Source organism: Silurus aristotelis, assembly GCF_946808225.1.
Source record: "Silurus aristotelis genome assembly, chromosome: 6".
Lineage (NCBI taxonomy): Eukaryota > Metazoa > Chordata > Actinopteri > Siluriformes > Siluridae > Silurus > Silurus aristotelis.
Window position 1 is genome coordinate 19960734 of NC_139579.1, and position 14477 is coordinate 19975210.

At 40.2% G+C, this 14477-nt stretch overlaps 1 protein-coding gene across 2 annotated transcripts; it reads left to right on the forward strand.

Moving 5' to 3' along the window:
* Positions 1-2072: 2072 nt before the first annotated feature.
* On the forward strand, positions 2073-14271 carry exd2 (exonuclease 3'-5' domain containing 2). Of its 2 annotated transcripts, none has more exons than XM_083544107.1 (9): positions 2073-2217; positions 6828-7235; positions 7316-7572; positions 8713-8839; positions 9016-9308; positions 10357-10463; positions 10661-10796; positions 10944-11315; positions 13050-14271. In XM_083544107.1, exons 2-9 carry the CDS (start codon positions 6849-6851, stop codon positions 13264-13266), a joined length of 1896 nt encoding a protein of 631 aa, XP_083400233.1. In that variant the 5' UTR covers positions 2073-2217; positions 6828-6848; the 3' UTR covers positions 13267-14271. The 2 variants fall into 2 exon arrangements, with proteins under 2 accessions (XP_083400233.1, XP_083400234.1); XM_083544108.1 differs by having other exon boundaries at positions 6828-7220.
* The last annotated feature ends 206 nt before the right edge of the window (positions 14272-14477 follow it).

The window sequence follows — 14477 nt, forward strand, 5'->3', positions numbered from 1 at the left end:
GGTCAATTTGACAGGCAACATAACACAATGGTTAAGTCATACAAATTAATAAAATAAGGCCTGTGCAGAGCATGTCAGGTTTAGAGCAAAAAATATATTTAATGAGAAATTTATGAGCCAATTAGTGTCAACCTGAGCCAAATGATCTGATTCCCAGCTGAGATTCCTATCATTAATACACCATGCTTTGCTATCAAATTAACTATTCCTTACCATTTATGACAAAGTATTTTAAACACATGATTTTAGCAGTTATTTTCTAATTGCAGACAAATATCAAGTCAAGAATCAAGAAACTTTTATTGTCATTTCTACCATAAATAGATGACCCAGTACACAGCGAAATGAAACAATATTTCTCCAGGACCCTGGTGCTACACACACAACATAAAGCTATAGAACAGAAAACACAGGGCTAAGGACTGCTAAGTGTCCTCACCACATAAAGTGCATTGTGTGCAACCTGGTGCAAACAGTGCAAGACAGTGTAGGACAAATAAACAAAACACAAAATAGCTCCGCCAATAAACCTGCTGTATATTGCACAGTGGGGTGTGTAAAAGTGAACTGAGCACGGGAGTGAACATTGTAATAGTCTGCACACTTAGGACCATGTAATATTTCAGTTTTTCTTTTTTAATAAATCTGCAAAAATGTCAACAATTCTGTGTTTTTCTGTCATTATGGGGTGCTATGTGTACATTAATAAGGAAAAGAAATGAACTTAAATGATTTTATCAAATGGCTGCAATATAACAAAGAGTGAAAACACTGTGTGTATATTGTGTGTATATATATATATATATATATATATATATATATATATATATATATATATAATATGTAAATATTTGGACTCATTAAGAGTGCAGGGTTTAGTAATGCCATTTGTTTCCAATTGCAAAAGCTCTCATATAATCCTAAGCATAAACGTTTTATATTCTCAGTGATTAATTGCATAGCGCTCCTTACTGTATAAACATAGCTATTTTGAGGTGTACCTCAATTTCTTTTTGCCAAACAGACGGTCTTTGTTTCCTGCGTTACTCAACAATATTATTTTAAGTATCTTTTTTTGTTTGCAAATCACAGTGAAAAAGCCTATAAATGATCGGCAGCTCTCGCATTTATTTAGTATCTAAAAGTTGTGTAAAGTGAATTATTGCAGATCTTGAATTTAATAGCAACACTTTCTTTTTGCCATTTCATCAGCTAGTTTGAAAAACACGATTTACATTTCAAAGGGGAAAAAAAGGACCTGGTACCAATAAGACCACTGATATATCCCACATTGAGCTCAAGGCACATGGAAACAATGCCTGATTTACTTATAATCTTTTTACTGTGTTACACCAGGTATTGGGTAAATTTAGTAGCTAATTAAATTGCTCTAGAATTTGAGCCATTTCATTCAGACATACACCAACAGCATGTGGTGTTTTGTACATTACTTCTTCTTCTTCTTCTTTCGGCTGCTCCCATTAGGGGTCGCCACAGCGGATCATCCGTCTCCATACCACCCTGTCCTCTATATCTGCCTCTTTTACACCAACTACCTGCATGTCTTCCCTCACCACATCCATGAACCTCCTCCTTGGCCTTCCTCTTTTCCTCCTACCTGGTGGCTCCATCTTCAGCATTTTTCTACCAATATAATTCATGTCCCTTCTCTGCACATGTCCAAACCATCTCAATCTCGCCTTTACTTTAAAAATAAAGTAACTCCGTTACCGTTACCGTATGGTGCGTTACCCGTTATTTAAAAAAAAAAAATTGGAGTGTAGTGTTTGCCCAGGACGGGTGTTCAAACCCCAGTGTCTACAAGCTGCCACTCTTGGGCACATGGGCAAGCCCTTTAACCCTATGCACTCCATGGATGCTGTATCATGGCTGACCCTGCACTCTGACCCCAGCTTCCTAACATCATATAAATAAGCGAAGAAAGAATTTCACTCTTCTGCAATGTATATTTAATAATAATAAATTAACTTTACCTTTACCTTCCTTAATGGCGTTGATTAAAATGATCTGAGTCGCAAAATTCCAGTGAAGTGAAACAGCGTTGTAATGAGCGTCCTCCACCTGGGGCGGCACTGTTGAGTGCAGAGCAGACGGCGACGTGTGTGTGATATAGGGGCAGAAGAAGACGTGTTGCAGCTGTTTATTATTACAGAGTAAGTGTGTGCATGTGTATGAACTGGACGCTCACAGCTCGAGGTAAGTAAACAAACATGCTGTCTGTATTTATATAATGAAAAGAATAGGAAACATTTCAGTAATAAGGAGGATTTAGCAATATGTCACTGTATCAGCTTCTCTGCTACACCGACCTACGGGACAGAACTAGCGAGCTAGCTGAGTGTCTAGCGGGGTTCAACAGTGCGGGAGAAGATGCTAATCAACATGCGGAGTATCACACCACCTCAAGCTCTAATAGCTTCAGTGTAGAAGCATTAAGTTCTAGATCTACACACCACTTCCACCACGGGGGTCATCTCTCTCTCTCTCTCTCTCTCTCTCTCTCTCTCTCTCTCTCTCTCTCTCTCTCTCTCTCTTTCTCTCTCTCATATTCATTCATAAATCTCGTCACTCCTTTAATTCATTCAAATTCATTTAAATTTTCACTTCATTCCTTGCTCTCTCTCTCTCTCTCTCTCTCTCTCTCTCTCTCTCTCTCTCTCTCTCTCTCTCTCTCTCTCACACACACACACACACTCATATTCATTCATTTATATATATAAATCTCGTCACTTCTTTCATTCATTCAAATCTTCACTTCATTCCTATCTCGCACTTTCTCTCGCGCGCTCTTTCGCTCATTAATTCATAAATCTCTTGTTTCCTATTACTCACTATCCCTCATTCACTCCATTCCTTTCTCTCTGTCTCATATCCCCCTACTTTATTTGTATTTAATTTAATTGTACTTTATTGGCAGGACAAAAACTTTACATTTATACTGCCAATCAATTAAATCTGGGCTGTATACAAATATTACAAATCTCTCTCTCTCTCTTTCCCATTCATTTACTCCATTCCTTTCTCACTCTATCTTGCTCTCTCATGGTTGGGGTACTTCTTCTTTCTTCTTCTTCTTTCGGCTGCTCCCATTAGGGGTCGCCACAGCGGATCATCCGTCTCCATACCACCCTGTCCTCTATATCTGCCTCTTTTACACCAACTACCTGCATGTCTTCCCTCACCACATCCATGAACCTCCTCCTTGGCCTTCCTCTTTTCCTCCTACCTGGTGGCTCCAACTTCAGCATTTTTCTACCAATATAATTCATGTCCCTTCTCTGCACATGTCCAAACCATCTCAATCTCGCCTCCCTCACCTTGTCACCAAAACATCCTACATGTGCTGTCCCTCTAATAAACTCATTTCTAATCTTGTCCATCCTCGTCACTCCCAACGAAAACCTCAACATCTTCAGCTCTGCTACCTCCAGCTCCACCTCCTGTTTTTTACTCAATGCCACTGTCTCTAATCCATACAACATCGCAGGTCTCACCACAGTCCTATAAACTTTCCCTTTCATTCTTGCAGATACTCTTCTATCACAAATCACTCCTGTCACTCTTCTCCACCCACTCCACCCTGCCTGCACTCTTTTCTTTACTTCCCTAACACACTCTCCATTACTTTGCACTGTTGACCCCAGGTACCTGAACTCCTCCACCTTCTCCACCTCTTCTCCCTGCAACCGCATCACTCCACTGCCCTCCCTCTCATTCACACACATGTACTCTGTTTTACTCCTACTGACTTTCATTCCCCTTCTCTCCAGCGCATATCTCAACCTCTCCAGGCTCTTCTCAACCTGCTCTCTACTCTCACCACAAATCACAATATCATCTGCAAACATCATAGTCCAGGGAGACTCCTGTCTGACCTCGTCCGTCAACCTGTCCATCACCACTGCAAACAGGAAAGGGCTCAGGGCCGATCCTTGATGCAGTCCAACCTTCACCCTGAACCAGTCTGTCGTACCTACTGCACACTTTACTGCCGTCACACTGTCCTCATACATGTCCTGCACCACCCTCACATACTTCTCTGACACACCTGACTTCCTCATACAATACCACAACTCCTCTCTCGGCACCCTGTCGTACGCTTTCTCTAAATCCACAAATACACAATGCAGCTCCTTCTGTCCTTCTCTATACTTCTCCATCAACATCCTCAAAGCAAATAAGGCATCTGTGGTGCTCTTCCTCGGCATGAAACCATACTGTTGCTCACAGATAATCACCTCTTCTCTCAGCCTGGCTTCCACTACTCTTTCCCATAACTTCATGGTGTGACTAATCAACTTAATTCCCCTGTAGTTACTGCAGGTCTGCACATCTCCCTTATGCTTAAAGATCGGTACCAGCACACTCCTTCTCCATTCCTCAGGCATCCTCTCCCCTTCCAGAATCCTGTTAAACAATCTGGTTAAAAACTCCACTGCCATCTCTCCTAAACATCTCCACGCTTCTACCGGTATGTCATCTGGTCCAACCGACTTTCCATTCTTCATCCTCTTAATCGCTGCTCTCACTTCCTCCTTACTAATCCTATCTACATCCTGCTTCACCAACTCCACATCCTCCAACCTTCTCTCTCTCTGATTTTCCTCATTCATCAGCTGCTCAAAATACTCCCTCCATCTTCTCAACACACTCTCCTCACTAGTCAACACATTTCCCTCTCCATCCTTTATTGCTCTAACTTGCAGTACATCCTTCCCAGCTCGGTCCCTCTGCTTGGCCAATCGGTATAAATCCTTTTCTCCTTCCTTAGTGTCCAACCTCTTATACAGTTCCTCATATGCCTTTTCCTTGGCTTTCGCCACATCCCTTTTAACCTGCTGCCGCATCTCCTTGTACTCCTGCCTACTTTTCTCATCACTCTGTCTATCCCACTTCTGTTTTGCCAATCTCTTTCCCCTAATGCTCTCCTGCACTTCCTCATTCCACCACCACGTCTCCTTGTCTTGCTTTCTATTTCCAGATGTCACACCAAGTACTTTTCTAGCTGCCTCCCTCATCACTCCTGCAGTAGTTGCCCAATCATCCGGCACCTCTTCACCACCACCAAGCCCCTGTCTGACCTCTTCCCTGAACCTCACACTACACTCTTCCTCCTTCAGTTTCCACCATCTTATTCTTCTTTCAAACCTTACTTTCCTCCTCTTCTTCTTCGCCTCCAAAACCATCCTACAGACCACCATCCGATGCTGTCTAGCTACACTGTCCCCTGCCAACACCTTACAGTCTCCAATCTCCTTCAGGTTGCATCTCCTACACAGAAGATAATCCACCTGTGTGCACCTTCCTCCACTCTTATACGTCACCCTATGATCCTCCTTCTTCTTAAAATACGTGTTCACCACTGCCATTTCCATCCTTTTAGCAAAATCTACCACCATCTGCCCTTCCACATTCCTCTCCTTAAAACCATACCTACCCATCACCTCCTCATCACCTCTGTTCCCTTCACCTACATGCCCATTAAAGTCTGCCCCAATCACCAATCGTTCTTTCCTAGGTACACCATCTACCACTTCATCTAATTCACTCCAGAATCTTTCTTTCTCCTCCATCTCACAGCCAACTTGTGGAGCATAGGCACTGATGACATTTATCATCATCCCTTCAACTTCCACCTTCACGATCATCACCCTATCAGAAACTCTCTTCACCTCCACTACACTCTTACTGTACTCTTCCTTCAGAATCACCCCTACACCATTTCTCTTCCCATCCACACCATGATAAAACAGTTTAAACCCACCTCCAATGTTCCTGGCCTTACTCCCTTTCCACTTGGTCTCCTGAACACACAACACATCTACCTTTCTCCTCTCCATCATATCAGCTATCTCTCTCCCTTTACCCGTCATAGTACCAACATTTAAAGTACCAACCCGAACCTCTACTCTCCTACACTGCTCCTTTTCCTGCCGTCTCTGTAGACGTCTTCCTCCTCTCCTTCTCCTCCTTCGGCCAACAGTAGCCCAATTTCCACCGGTACCCTGTCGGCTAACGATACCTGTGGCGGTCGTTGTTAACCCGGGCCTCGACCGATCCGGTATGAAATTCTCATTTGTGATCCGCATATTTGATTTGGCACATGTTTTACGCTGGATGCCCTTCCTAACGCAACCCTCCCCATTTACCCGGGCTTGGGACCGGCACTAAAAGTACACTGGCTTGTGCCCCCCTAATATACATTATTGCCAAAGCACCCTATTCATAAGATAGAAGTGATGTTGAGACCAGATTGCACACTTGCACACAGACTCAAACAGGTAACAGTGTAAGAATGTGACTGCTTCAGATCTCCAACTGCTTTCTAGCTGAGGCAAGCGGCTGCACATTAAACTGCTCTTATGATCAGGTGTGAGTTTTTCCCCCCTCAAACATATCGGGGTCGGGGTCACTGTCAATGTTTTCTTTAATGTATGATCTCTAAAGCAAACCTAAGATTTTGGGGTTGGTTTGTAGTCTGTTTTTGTCTCCTGATAGTGTTCGAGTTTCCTTTGTGATGTTTGCTTTGTGATATTTTCAGTAGGTATTGTAATTATGTTTTTGTTTTATAACTTGGCCCTGTATTTTTTGGAATGCAGTTTAGTCTTCTGTGGGAAAGGATTCTAACCCTGGTTCTCCTCCTCCTCTGTAGTTGGTGCTAAAGGAAGAGCTATATATATATATATATATTCTTTTTAAACGGATGATTAAGTTTTCATGGACTGGATTAAACATTCTTTTTCTAGTTGTTATTTTCAAGTTTTTGGGATTCTTCTGTTTTTGTAAACTTGCTCATGTCCTACCAGGGAGCTGCTGCACATAACAAGATGTCCAAACAGAGTACTCTCACTGCAGCAGTAGCAACATTGTTAGGAGCCACGCTTGGAGGACTGTTCCTGTGGCGTAGTATATATAAACAAAAGAAAAAATCTCTCAAAGTCCCAAAGGACACTCATCTATTGCCTGTGGAGCGACTTGGACCTCTGGAATTGAGCAGCAATGCTGTTCATCATTCAAAACAAGAGCTCACGCCACCATCAATAGCACAAACACCCAAATGTCTATCACTACCATCCATTGAGAAGTTACTTGAGGTGCCAGCAGTGGTGGTGAACTCATCAGACGAGTTTGAAGAACTCTGGCCCATGTTCCAGAGGGACCTGTCTGTCTTTCCTGTCCTGGGCTTGGACTGTGAATGGGTAAAGAGCATGCGTGTAAGAGGGGCATTTTCAGTAATTAAAATCCTTTGTTGTTTCAGACGGTCTTCCTTCACAAGGTGCTTTCTTTACTTTAGGTGTCCATCAAAGGCAAAGCATGTGCGGTGTCTTTGCTGCAAATGGCTACGTATTCAGGTCGCTGTATGCTGGTCAGACTGCTGGCATTCCGCGATGCCCAGCTGCCTCTTCCCAAAGGTCTGCTGGAGGTACTGAGAGACTCTCACGTGCTGAAGGTAGGCGTCGGCTGCTTTGAAGATGGCAAACGCCTGGCCAGTGACCACGGCCTGTCCCTCGTGTGCACAGTGGACTTGCGCTACTTGGCACTTAGACAAAGGTTAATATAGCAAACAACACATTTCTGTGTAGTCAAAAGAATTAGAGCAATGAAATATTTTAGATGATTAGCATTATTAGTTACACGCCACCTAACTGGGATTAGAGCCCTTGGCACTTGTGATTATATACATGTCACATAATTTGTGATTATTGAAGTGACACAAAATATTTTCATAAATTCCCCCCTATAGCTAGCATGTTTATTTAAAAATTGCTCATAAAATTTTATGCCCTGTGCATTTTAAGGGTTTTTTTTTTATATGGCAGAATCGCCCATACCTAGTTCCTAAATGATACGTACTAAATTGCACATGGAAATTACATTTTTAATATGTTTAATGTGTCATGTAAAGTGGGAGCTTTCTATTGTAAAAAAAAAAATAAATAAATAAATAAATAAAAATTCGGCATTATATAAACCTGCATTAGCCACCATATCAGTTTCTACATTTTGTAGACATGACAGAAAATGGATTGGATTCCATTATGTATATTGTCCAATCCAGAATGGAGCTGCAAACTTTGATAAATAAATCTTTTGCATTATGACTGCTGAGTGCCGTAAACTGGTGCTGTCAAGAAACAAAGTTGTTACTTGTGGTAACATGATTAAAAAGTGATTCGGCCATTGTATATGGCTGTGGTGCATCCCGATGCTTTAAATTCAAATGGATCCAAGGACTCACTACCATCTTGCTCTTTTTTTTGTTGCCTCTTAGATTAAACGAAATATTTTGACACCAAAGCTAAACGTTGCAGTCATATTACAATGTTGGCTTGACATAAAATTTCATATATAAACAGCATTTTTGTTGTTTGAACTATATTTTTTTCCTTAGCCCAAGTAGGAATTTTTTTTATTTTATTTATATATATATATATATATATATATATATATATATATATATATATATATATATATATATATATATATATATATATAATGATTTTGTTTCTGTTCACTCATTGCCACTGAGATTAAAGATTGCAGATATATTTTTGATAATTATTCAGAAAATGTTTTGATTATTTCCGTAAGTGACTCTTAATGACACTGCACAACTTTATTTATATCAGTTATACTTATGTGAAACTGAAGATGGTTTTATAATTAGTTGCTGTTTTTGGATTGATGAAGACATGCAGTGCTAAACAATGGGCTGAGTTTAAAGTCCCTGGCTGGAGACCTGCTCAATGTCACCCTGGATAAATCCCTGGAGCTGCGTTGTAGTAACTGGGAAGCTGAAAACCTTAGTCAGGAGCAGGTGGAGTACCTCAGTTTTTAAAGTTTTTATTTATTTATTATACATGTGGATTTTTCCCAGTTTATGACCATGTGACTACTAGACTTATGCATTGTAAAGACTTATTTGAGCTGGTAATGGTTTGCTAAGAATAATTCCTTCTCACAGACATGACACTTTCCTTGTATATGCTTTAGAGGTCATATGCAGCACGTGATGCCCAGGTTTCGGTCTCTCTGTTTCTTTACCTGCTGGGACTCTATTCTGGTCCGTGCCTGCTGACCGAGGAGGAGATATCCTTCTCAAAGTTGTCTGGCCACTGTCAGGGCCTGGTGGATGTGCCCTTCAGGTGGCGTGGTGAAGGTGAAGAGGGGGAACGCAGACGTCGGTGCCGCAGGTCTACTGTGGACAGTCCGGAGTCCGGTGATCAGCAAGTACCAGACCCACGAAGGAACAAGCGGAAACCTCTTGGAGTCGGATATTCAGCCAGGTGAAGCATAGGTTTTTTCATATATATACAGTGGGTACGGAAAGTATTCAGGCCCCCTTAAAATTTTCACTCTTTATATTGCAGCCATTTGCTAAAATCATTTAAGTTAATTTTTCTTGCTCATGATTGTACACACAGCATCCCATATTAACAGAAAAACACAGAATTGTTGACATTGTTGCAGATTTATTAAAAAAGAAAAACTGAAATATCACATGGTCCTAAGTATTCAGACCCTTTGCTGTGACACTCATATATTTAACTCAGGTGCTATCCATTACTTCTTGTCATCCTTGAGATGGTTGTACACCTTCATTTGAGTCCAGCTGTGTTTGATTTTACTGATTGGACTTGATTAGGAAAGCCACACACCTGTCGATAAAAGACCTTACAGATCACAATGCATGTCACAGCAAAGGGTCTGAATACTTAGGACCATGTGATATTTTAGTTTTTCTTTTTTAATAAATCTGCAAAAAATTCAACAATTGTGTTTTTCTGTCAATATGGCATGCTATGTGTACATTAATGAGGAAAAGAAATGAACTTAAATGATTTTAGCAAATGGCTGCAGTACAAAGAGTGAAAATTTAAGGGGGTCTGAATACTTTCCGTGGATGGATGGAAGGAAAGGAAAGGAAGGAAGGAAATTTAGACCTATTAGAAACACCGGAACACCATTTAATCAGCAAATTGTGTTAGCAGTGCAATATACAAAACCATGCAGCTAAGAACCAGCAGCTTCAGATATGTGCATCAATCTTGGGTATAATATATATATTTTTTTTATTATTATTTGTTTTGTGTGTTTCTGTAATTGCTGATTTTAGACTTTCAAAATGTACTCAATGGTGAAATAATGGAAAAACAATATCCAGTAAGAAAAGGAATGTTTGTGGAATCTATCTTGTATTGAGGTTTTAGCATAGTGCTTTTAATCAAGTGCTAAGTGAAGTTAGATTTTCATGGGTATGCAATTTTTTGCTGAATATTAACTAATTATGTGTAAATCTGCTAAATGACGCCCACTGTGTATTATTACCTTCAGAAAATCCCCCTTGTATGACAACTGCTTCCTTCATGCTCCTGATGGTCAGCCACTTTGTACATGTGACAAGAAAAAGGCAAAGTGGTACCTTGACAAAGGAATAGGAGGTACATCACAAGCACATCGACCTAATATTTACTAATAACTAGCTTTTATTTGTAGCTTGTTAAATGTATTTGTGTAAGAGACAGAATAGAGCATAACAGTAGATTGAATGGCTTTTGTGCGTTACTTGTATTCAGGGATGATTTAAACCTTGTAAATATTCTGCATGCAGTGATATTCAATTTGTCCTGTTCTTCAGAGCTGGTCAGTGAAGAGCCCTTCATCGTGCGTTTGCTGTTTGAGCCCTCGGGTCGCCCTGACTCTCAGAAAGACTATTACCTCACGGCAAAAGAAAATCTCTGTGTGGTGTGTGGCAAAGCGGAGTCTTACATCAGGTTTGTACTGAAGTATAGGGTAATGTATGTTTGTTTGTTTTTAGGGTGGACTGAATATCATTAGTCCGTTGTAGCTTTAGAATGTACATACACAAGAAACCAATAGCAATTTTAAATCTTATAGATCTTTTGCCCTCACTCTTTTAGAAAGAACATTGTTCCACATGAGTACAGACGCCACTTCCCTGCTGAGATGAAAGATCACAACTCTCATGACATCCTGCTGCTGTGCACTTCCTGTCACGCTGCGTCTAACGTGTATGATGGCTTTCTAAAGCAGCAGCTGGCAGATGAGTTCTCCGCCCCACAGGGTTGTGAGGAGGGTGTAAGGTTGCTGGAGGACTCGGATCGGCGGCGGGTACGGTCCGCTGCCCGTGCCCTTCTCAGTACCAGCAACAGCATGCCCCCGTCCAGACGAGAAGAGCTCCTGTCTGTTGTTCATGCGTACTTCTGCAAAGAAGAAGAGGAGAAGGAAGTCACGGAAGAACGGCTGCACACAGCTGCCAACCTGGAGACTAGGTGACAGTCAGCATCACACTCATGGACTTTGCAAAGTTAATTGTTTCAGTAGTCGGATTGTGTAACTGGAAGGAAATGAACTAATTAATCAAAATGCATCTTTTGAAATGAGGGTCGGTTCATCCAAATTTTAGGTGAATTGTCATAATTCACCTAAAATTATGCATCATAATTTAATTTGTCACTTTTCTTCGGTTGCATAAACGTACCCACTCCATAAGGTGAGGTGGTATTCTTCAGATTCTGGGCTGTTCCTTTCCTTCTCCATACTCCTCTCTTTCCATCATTCTGCTACAAGTTAATCCAGAGGATTCTATACAGGCTGTGTTAGATGCACACACTAATCTTTTCTTGCTGTTTTTGAGGCCTACCAATGGTTTACATATTGTGGTAAAACCTCTTGATTTACTGTGGCAAGGACTTGTCTTCAAAAGTCTCGATTGCTGACTTTGGTCAGCTCAAAAATCTTATCTTTTACCATGTCTACCATGTCACCTACCATGTCTATGAGGAGATTTTGATTTACATGCTTTATTGGCAGTAACCACACATTTGACTTCATATTAAGAGTTAACATATGCAAATACTGCATTTAAAAGCGGCTCTAGATGTTTTATATGCTCAATTGTATGTAATGCAATGAGTTAGTAACATGACACCTGGCCATGGCACCTTTATGCAAAACCAATTGTCCGATTACGTTTGGTCATTCGTTCCACTTTTTTCTCTTGATTTGGGTGTAAATCCCCTCAAAATGAAGCTGAAAGTGTATTATTTAATCAAATGCAGCACACTGATAGACAGCTAAACTTTTAATGTCTAGGCTGACCTAGGTTCTAATGCCCAAGTTCTGTGATTTCTTGTTGATTAATTAACACACAGAACTCGGTGGCTCTGTGTTAGGGCTGAAACGTTTCCTCGAGTAACTCGCATAATTCAAGTTCAAAAAAGAATCGAGGCAAAATGCTTAGTTTAGTAAAGGAGAGAAAACATCAAGGGACGTTTCCAAAGTTTGTGATCATTTAAAACTTAAACATGAAGAAAACGCCATACAGTGCGTTTACCCTTTTTAAAAGTAATTTGTAAGGGGTTTTTATTAGATTTTTATTAGATTTTTGTATTTATTTATATATTTGTATTTGCATTTTGATGTAATATGGCAATTAAATGCAATAAATGGGTTTAGTTTTCAGATTGCAACTTCAGCAATAAACATGTTAATTTTTCTAAGAAGGAGACAAATTACTTGTTCGTTTTAAGTTAGTTTTAACAAGTTCGTTTTACTTGTTCGTTTTAAGTTCGTTTTATATCTCTTGTATATTAAGTATTGCTTTTAAATGAAGAAAAAAATGTTCTCATCTGTTGAATAATTGATTACCAAAATCATAGATAGCTGCAGCCCTACTTTGTATTGTTTAAATGTATTTTTTCCACTATGCTTCAGTGTAAAAGGTTTTTAGGCACATTTACAGAACAATTATTGACTCCTGTGCAGGGACACAGTAGATTTTTCTTTTAGCTCTATACTTGGATATAAAAAGAACCAAACCATGTAGAGGTTTCACTATAGTTCATTGATTTTTGGCTTTTGTTAGAGTGCAAATCACCTGTTCGTCAAATCCTTAATGTGTTTTCAATTAAATATTAATGGCTTTTTTTAAGGGTAGACATTTATAAAAAAAAAAGTGTGTGGTATAATAAGACTTTTGTGTGTGTGTGTGTGTGTGTGTGTAGGATCTTTAATGAGAGCTATGTGCCACATGGGCTGAAGGTGGTACAAGCGTACGCTGAGCAAGGACTGCGTGGTCTGATTGACTTGGAGCGGCGCTGGCGTCAGCACTTCCTGTCCAGCATGCAGCCCAACTTCCTTCCTCCACTCTGGTCCGTGGACCATAACCATGAGAAATACCTGCGCAAGTACGGAGAGAACCTGCTCATTAATCTGACCTGACTCAATGCATGGAGGTAGGCAGAGGCAGTTAGGGCAAGACCCAGACTGCCCAGTCTCAAACCTGTGATGGAGATGGACTTGTCCTAATTTGATATTGACTCCTATATGAAGTGAGCCTGTAGATGAACTGGGAGAGACCAATCACAGGCTCTTGATTATGGACTCACTGTGAGGAGTTTGCACTGATCACTAAAAGGATGATGAGAGTTAAAAACAAAATGCTGCAGGAAGTAAACTGATGAAACGCATCATACGTCTGACATAGTGAGACCAGTTCTCAGCTTTCCCTAAAAAAAGAAACTTGTATATTTTTAACAGCTCAAACCTGCTCCTGATTTCTTAAAATAAAAAAATAGACGTCTAGATTATAATTGTTGCAGGTTTGCAGTCCTATTAGATATTTTGTATAATTGTGTTGTAAATCTCGGGTTTTGCGATATGGGGCTGTTGACCTATATTTATTTTTTACATTTTCACTCACACTTCTGTGATTACGATATCAGCGTATGTTGGTCCTTTTATGACCGACTTGGCAAGATTCTGAACACCTTAAAATGGGTAACTCATTTCTGTCTAAACTTTTTAGCCACTCTAATCCATGAACGATTTATTTTATTTTAGCATATGTTTGGGAAAGATGTTGCCACATCTTTCCTCCGTAGGTTTTTCCAACTTTCCAAACCTCAGTCAGGACACCTCAATGGTGCACCTTTAGTGCATCTTATCCCCCTGACTGCACTGATTTGGTGTATAACTCGTGATCGGAACACCGAGTGGCATCTAAAGTTCGCCCTGTAACAGCCAGCCAGAGAAACCGCTCCATTAGCAATAATGAGTAACGTCAATCTTTTGCACATGAGATTTCCACGTTTGAGCATGACGAATTTGACTTAAAGAAACTACAGCTTTTTTTTCCCCTCTTTTAATTTACATTTGTCCAGATGTAATTACATAAAAGCTGTTATGTTTCCTTAAATTGTTATTAAAAATATATATTTAATGTTATGATGTCTCCGAGGTGTTAATTCCTGTAGTAAAGTGTCCTGCTCATCCCACGATCCCACGCTGTTCGAAACACACGCCTTACACACAGCATTCCATTCACAATTTAACTTTTTATTATTTACAAAATCACAGTTAAATAAATAGTTTGTAAAAATGTATACAAAAGATTTTCTCTCTTAATATGTTTAAAATGAATGACTAACATG

Coding starts and splice junctions, on each gene's coding strand:
- exd2 (XM_083544107.1), top strand. CDS start 6,849: ATGTCCAAACAGAGTACTCTCACTGCAGCAGTAGCAACATTGTTAGGA. Junction 7,236..7,315: donor AATGGGTAAAGAGCATGCGT/GTAAGAGGGGCA, acceptor TCTTTACTTTAG/GTGTCCATCAAAGGCAAAGC. Junction 7,573..8,712: donor TACTTGGCACTTAGACAAAG/GTTAATATAGCA, acceptor GGATTGATGAAG/ACATGCAGTGCTAAACAATG.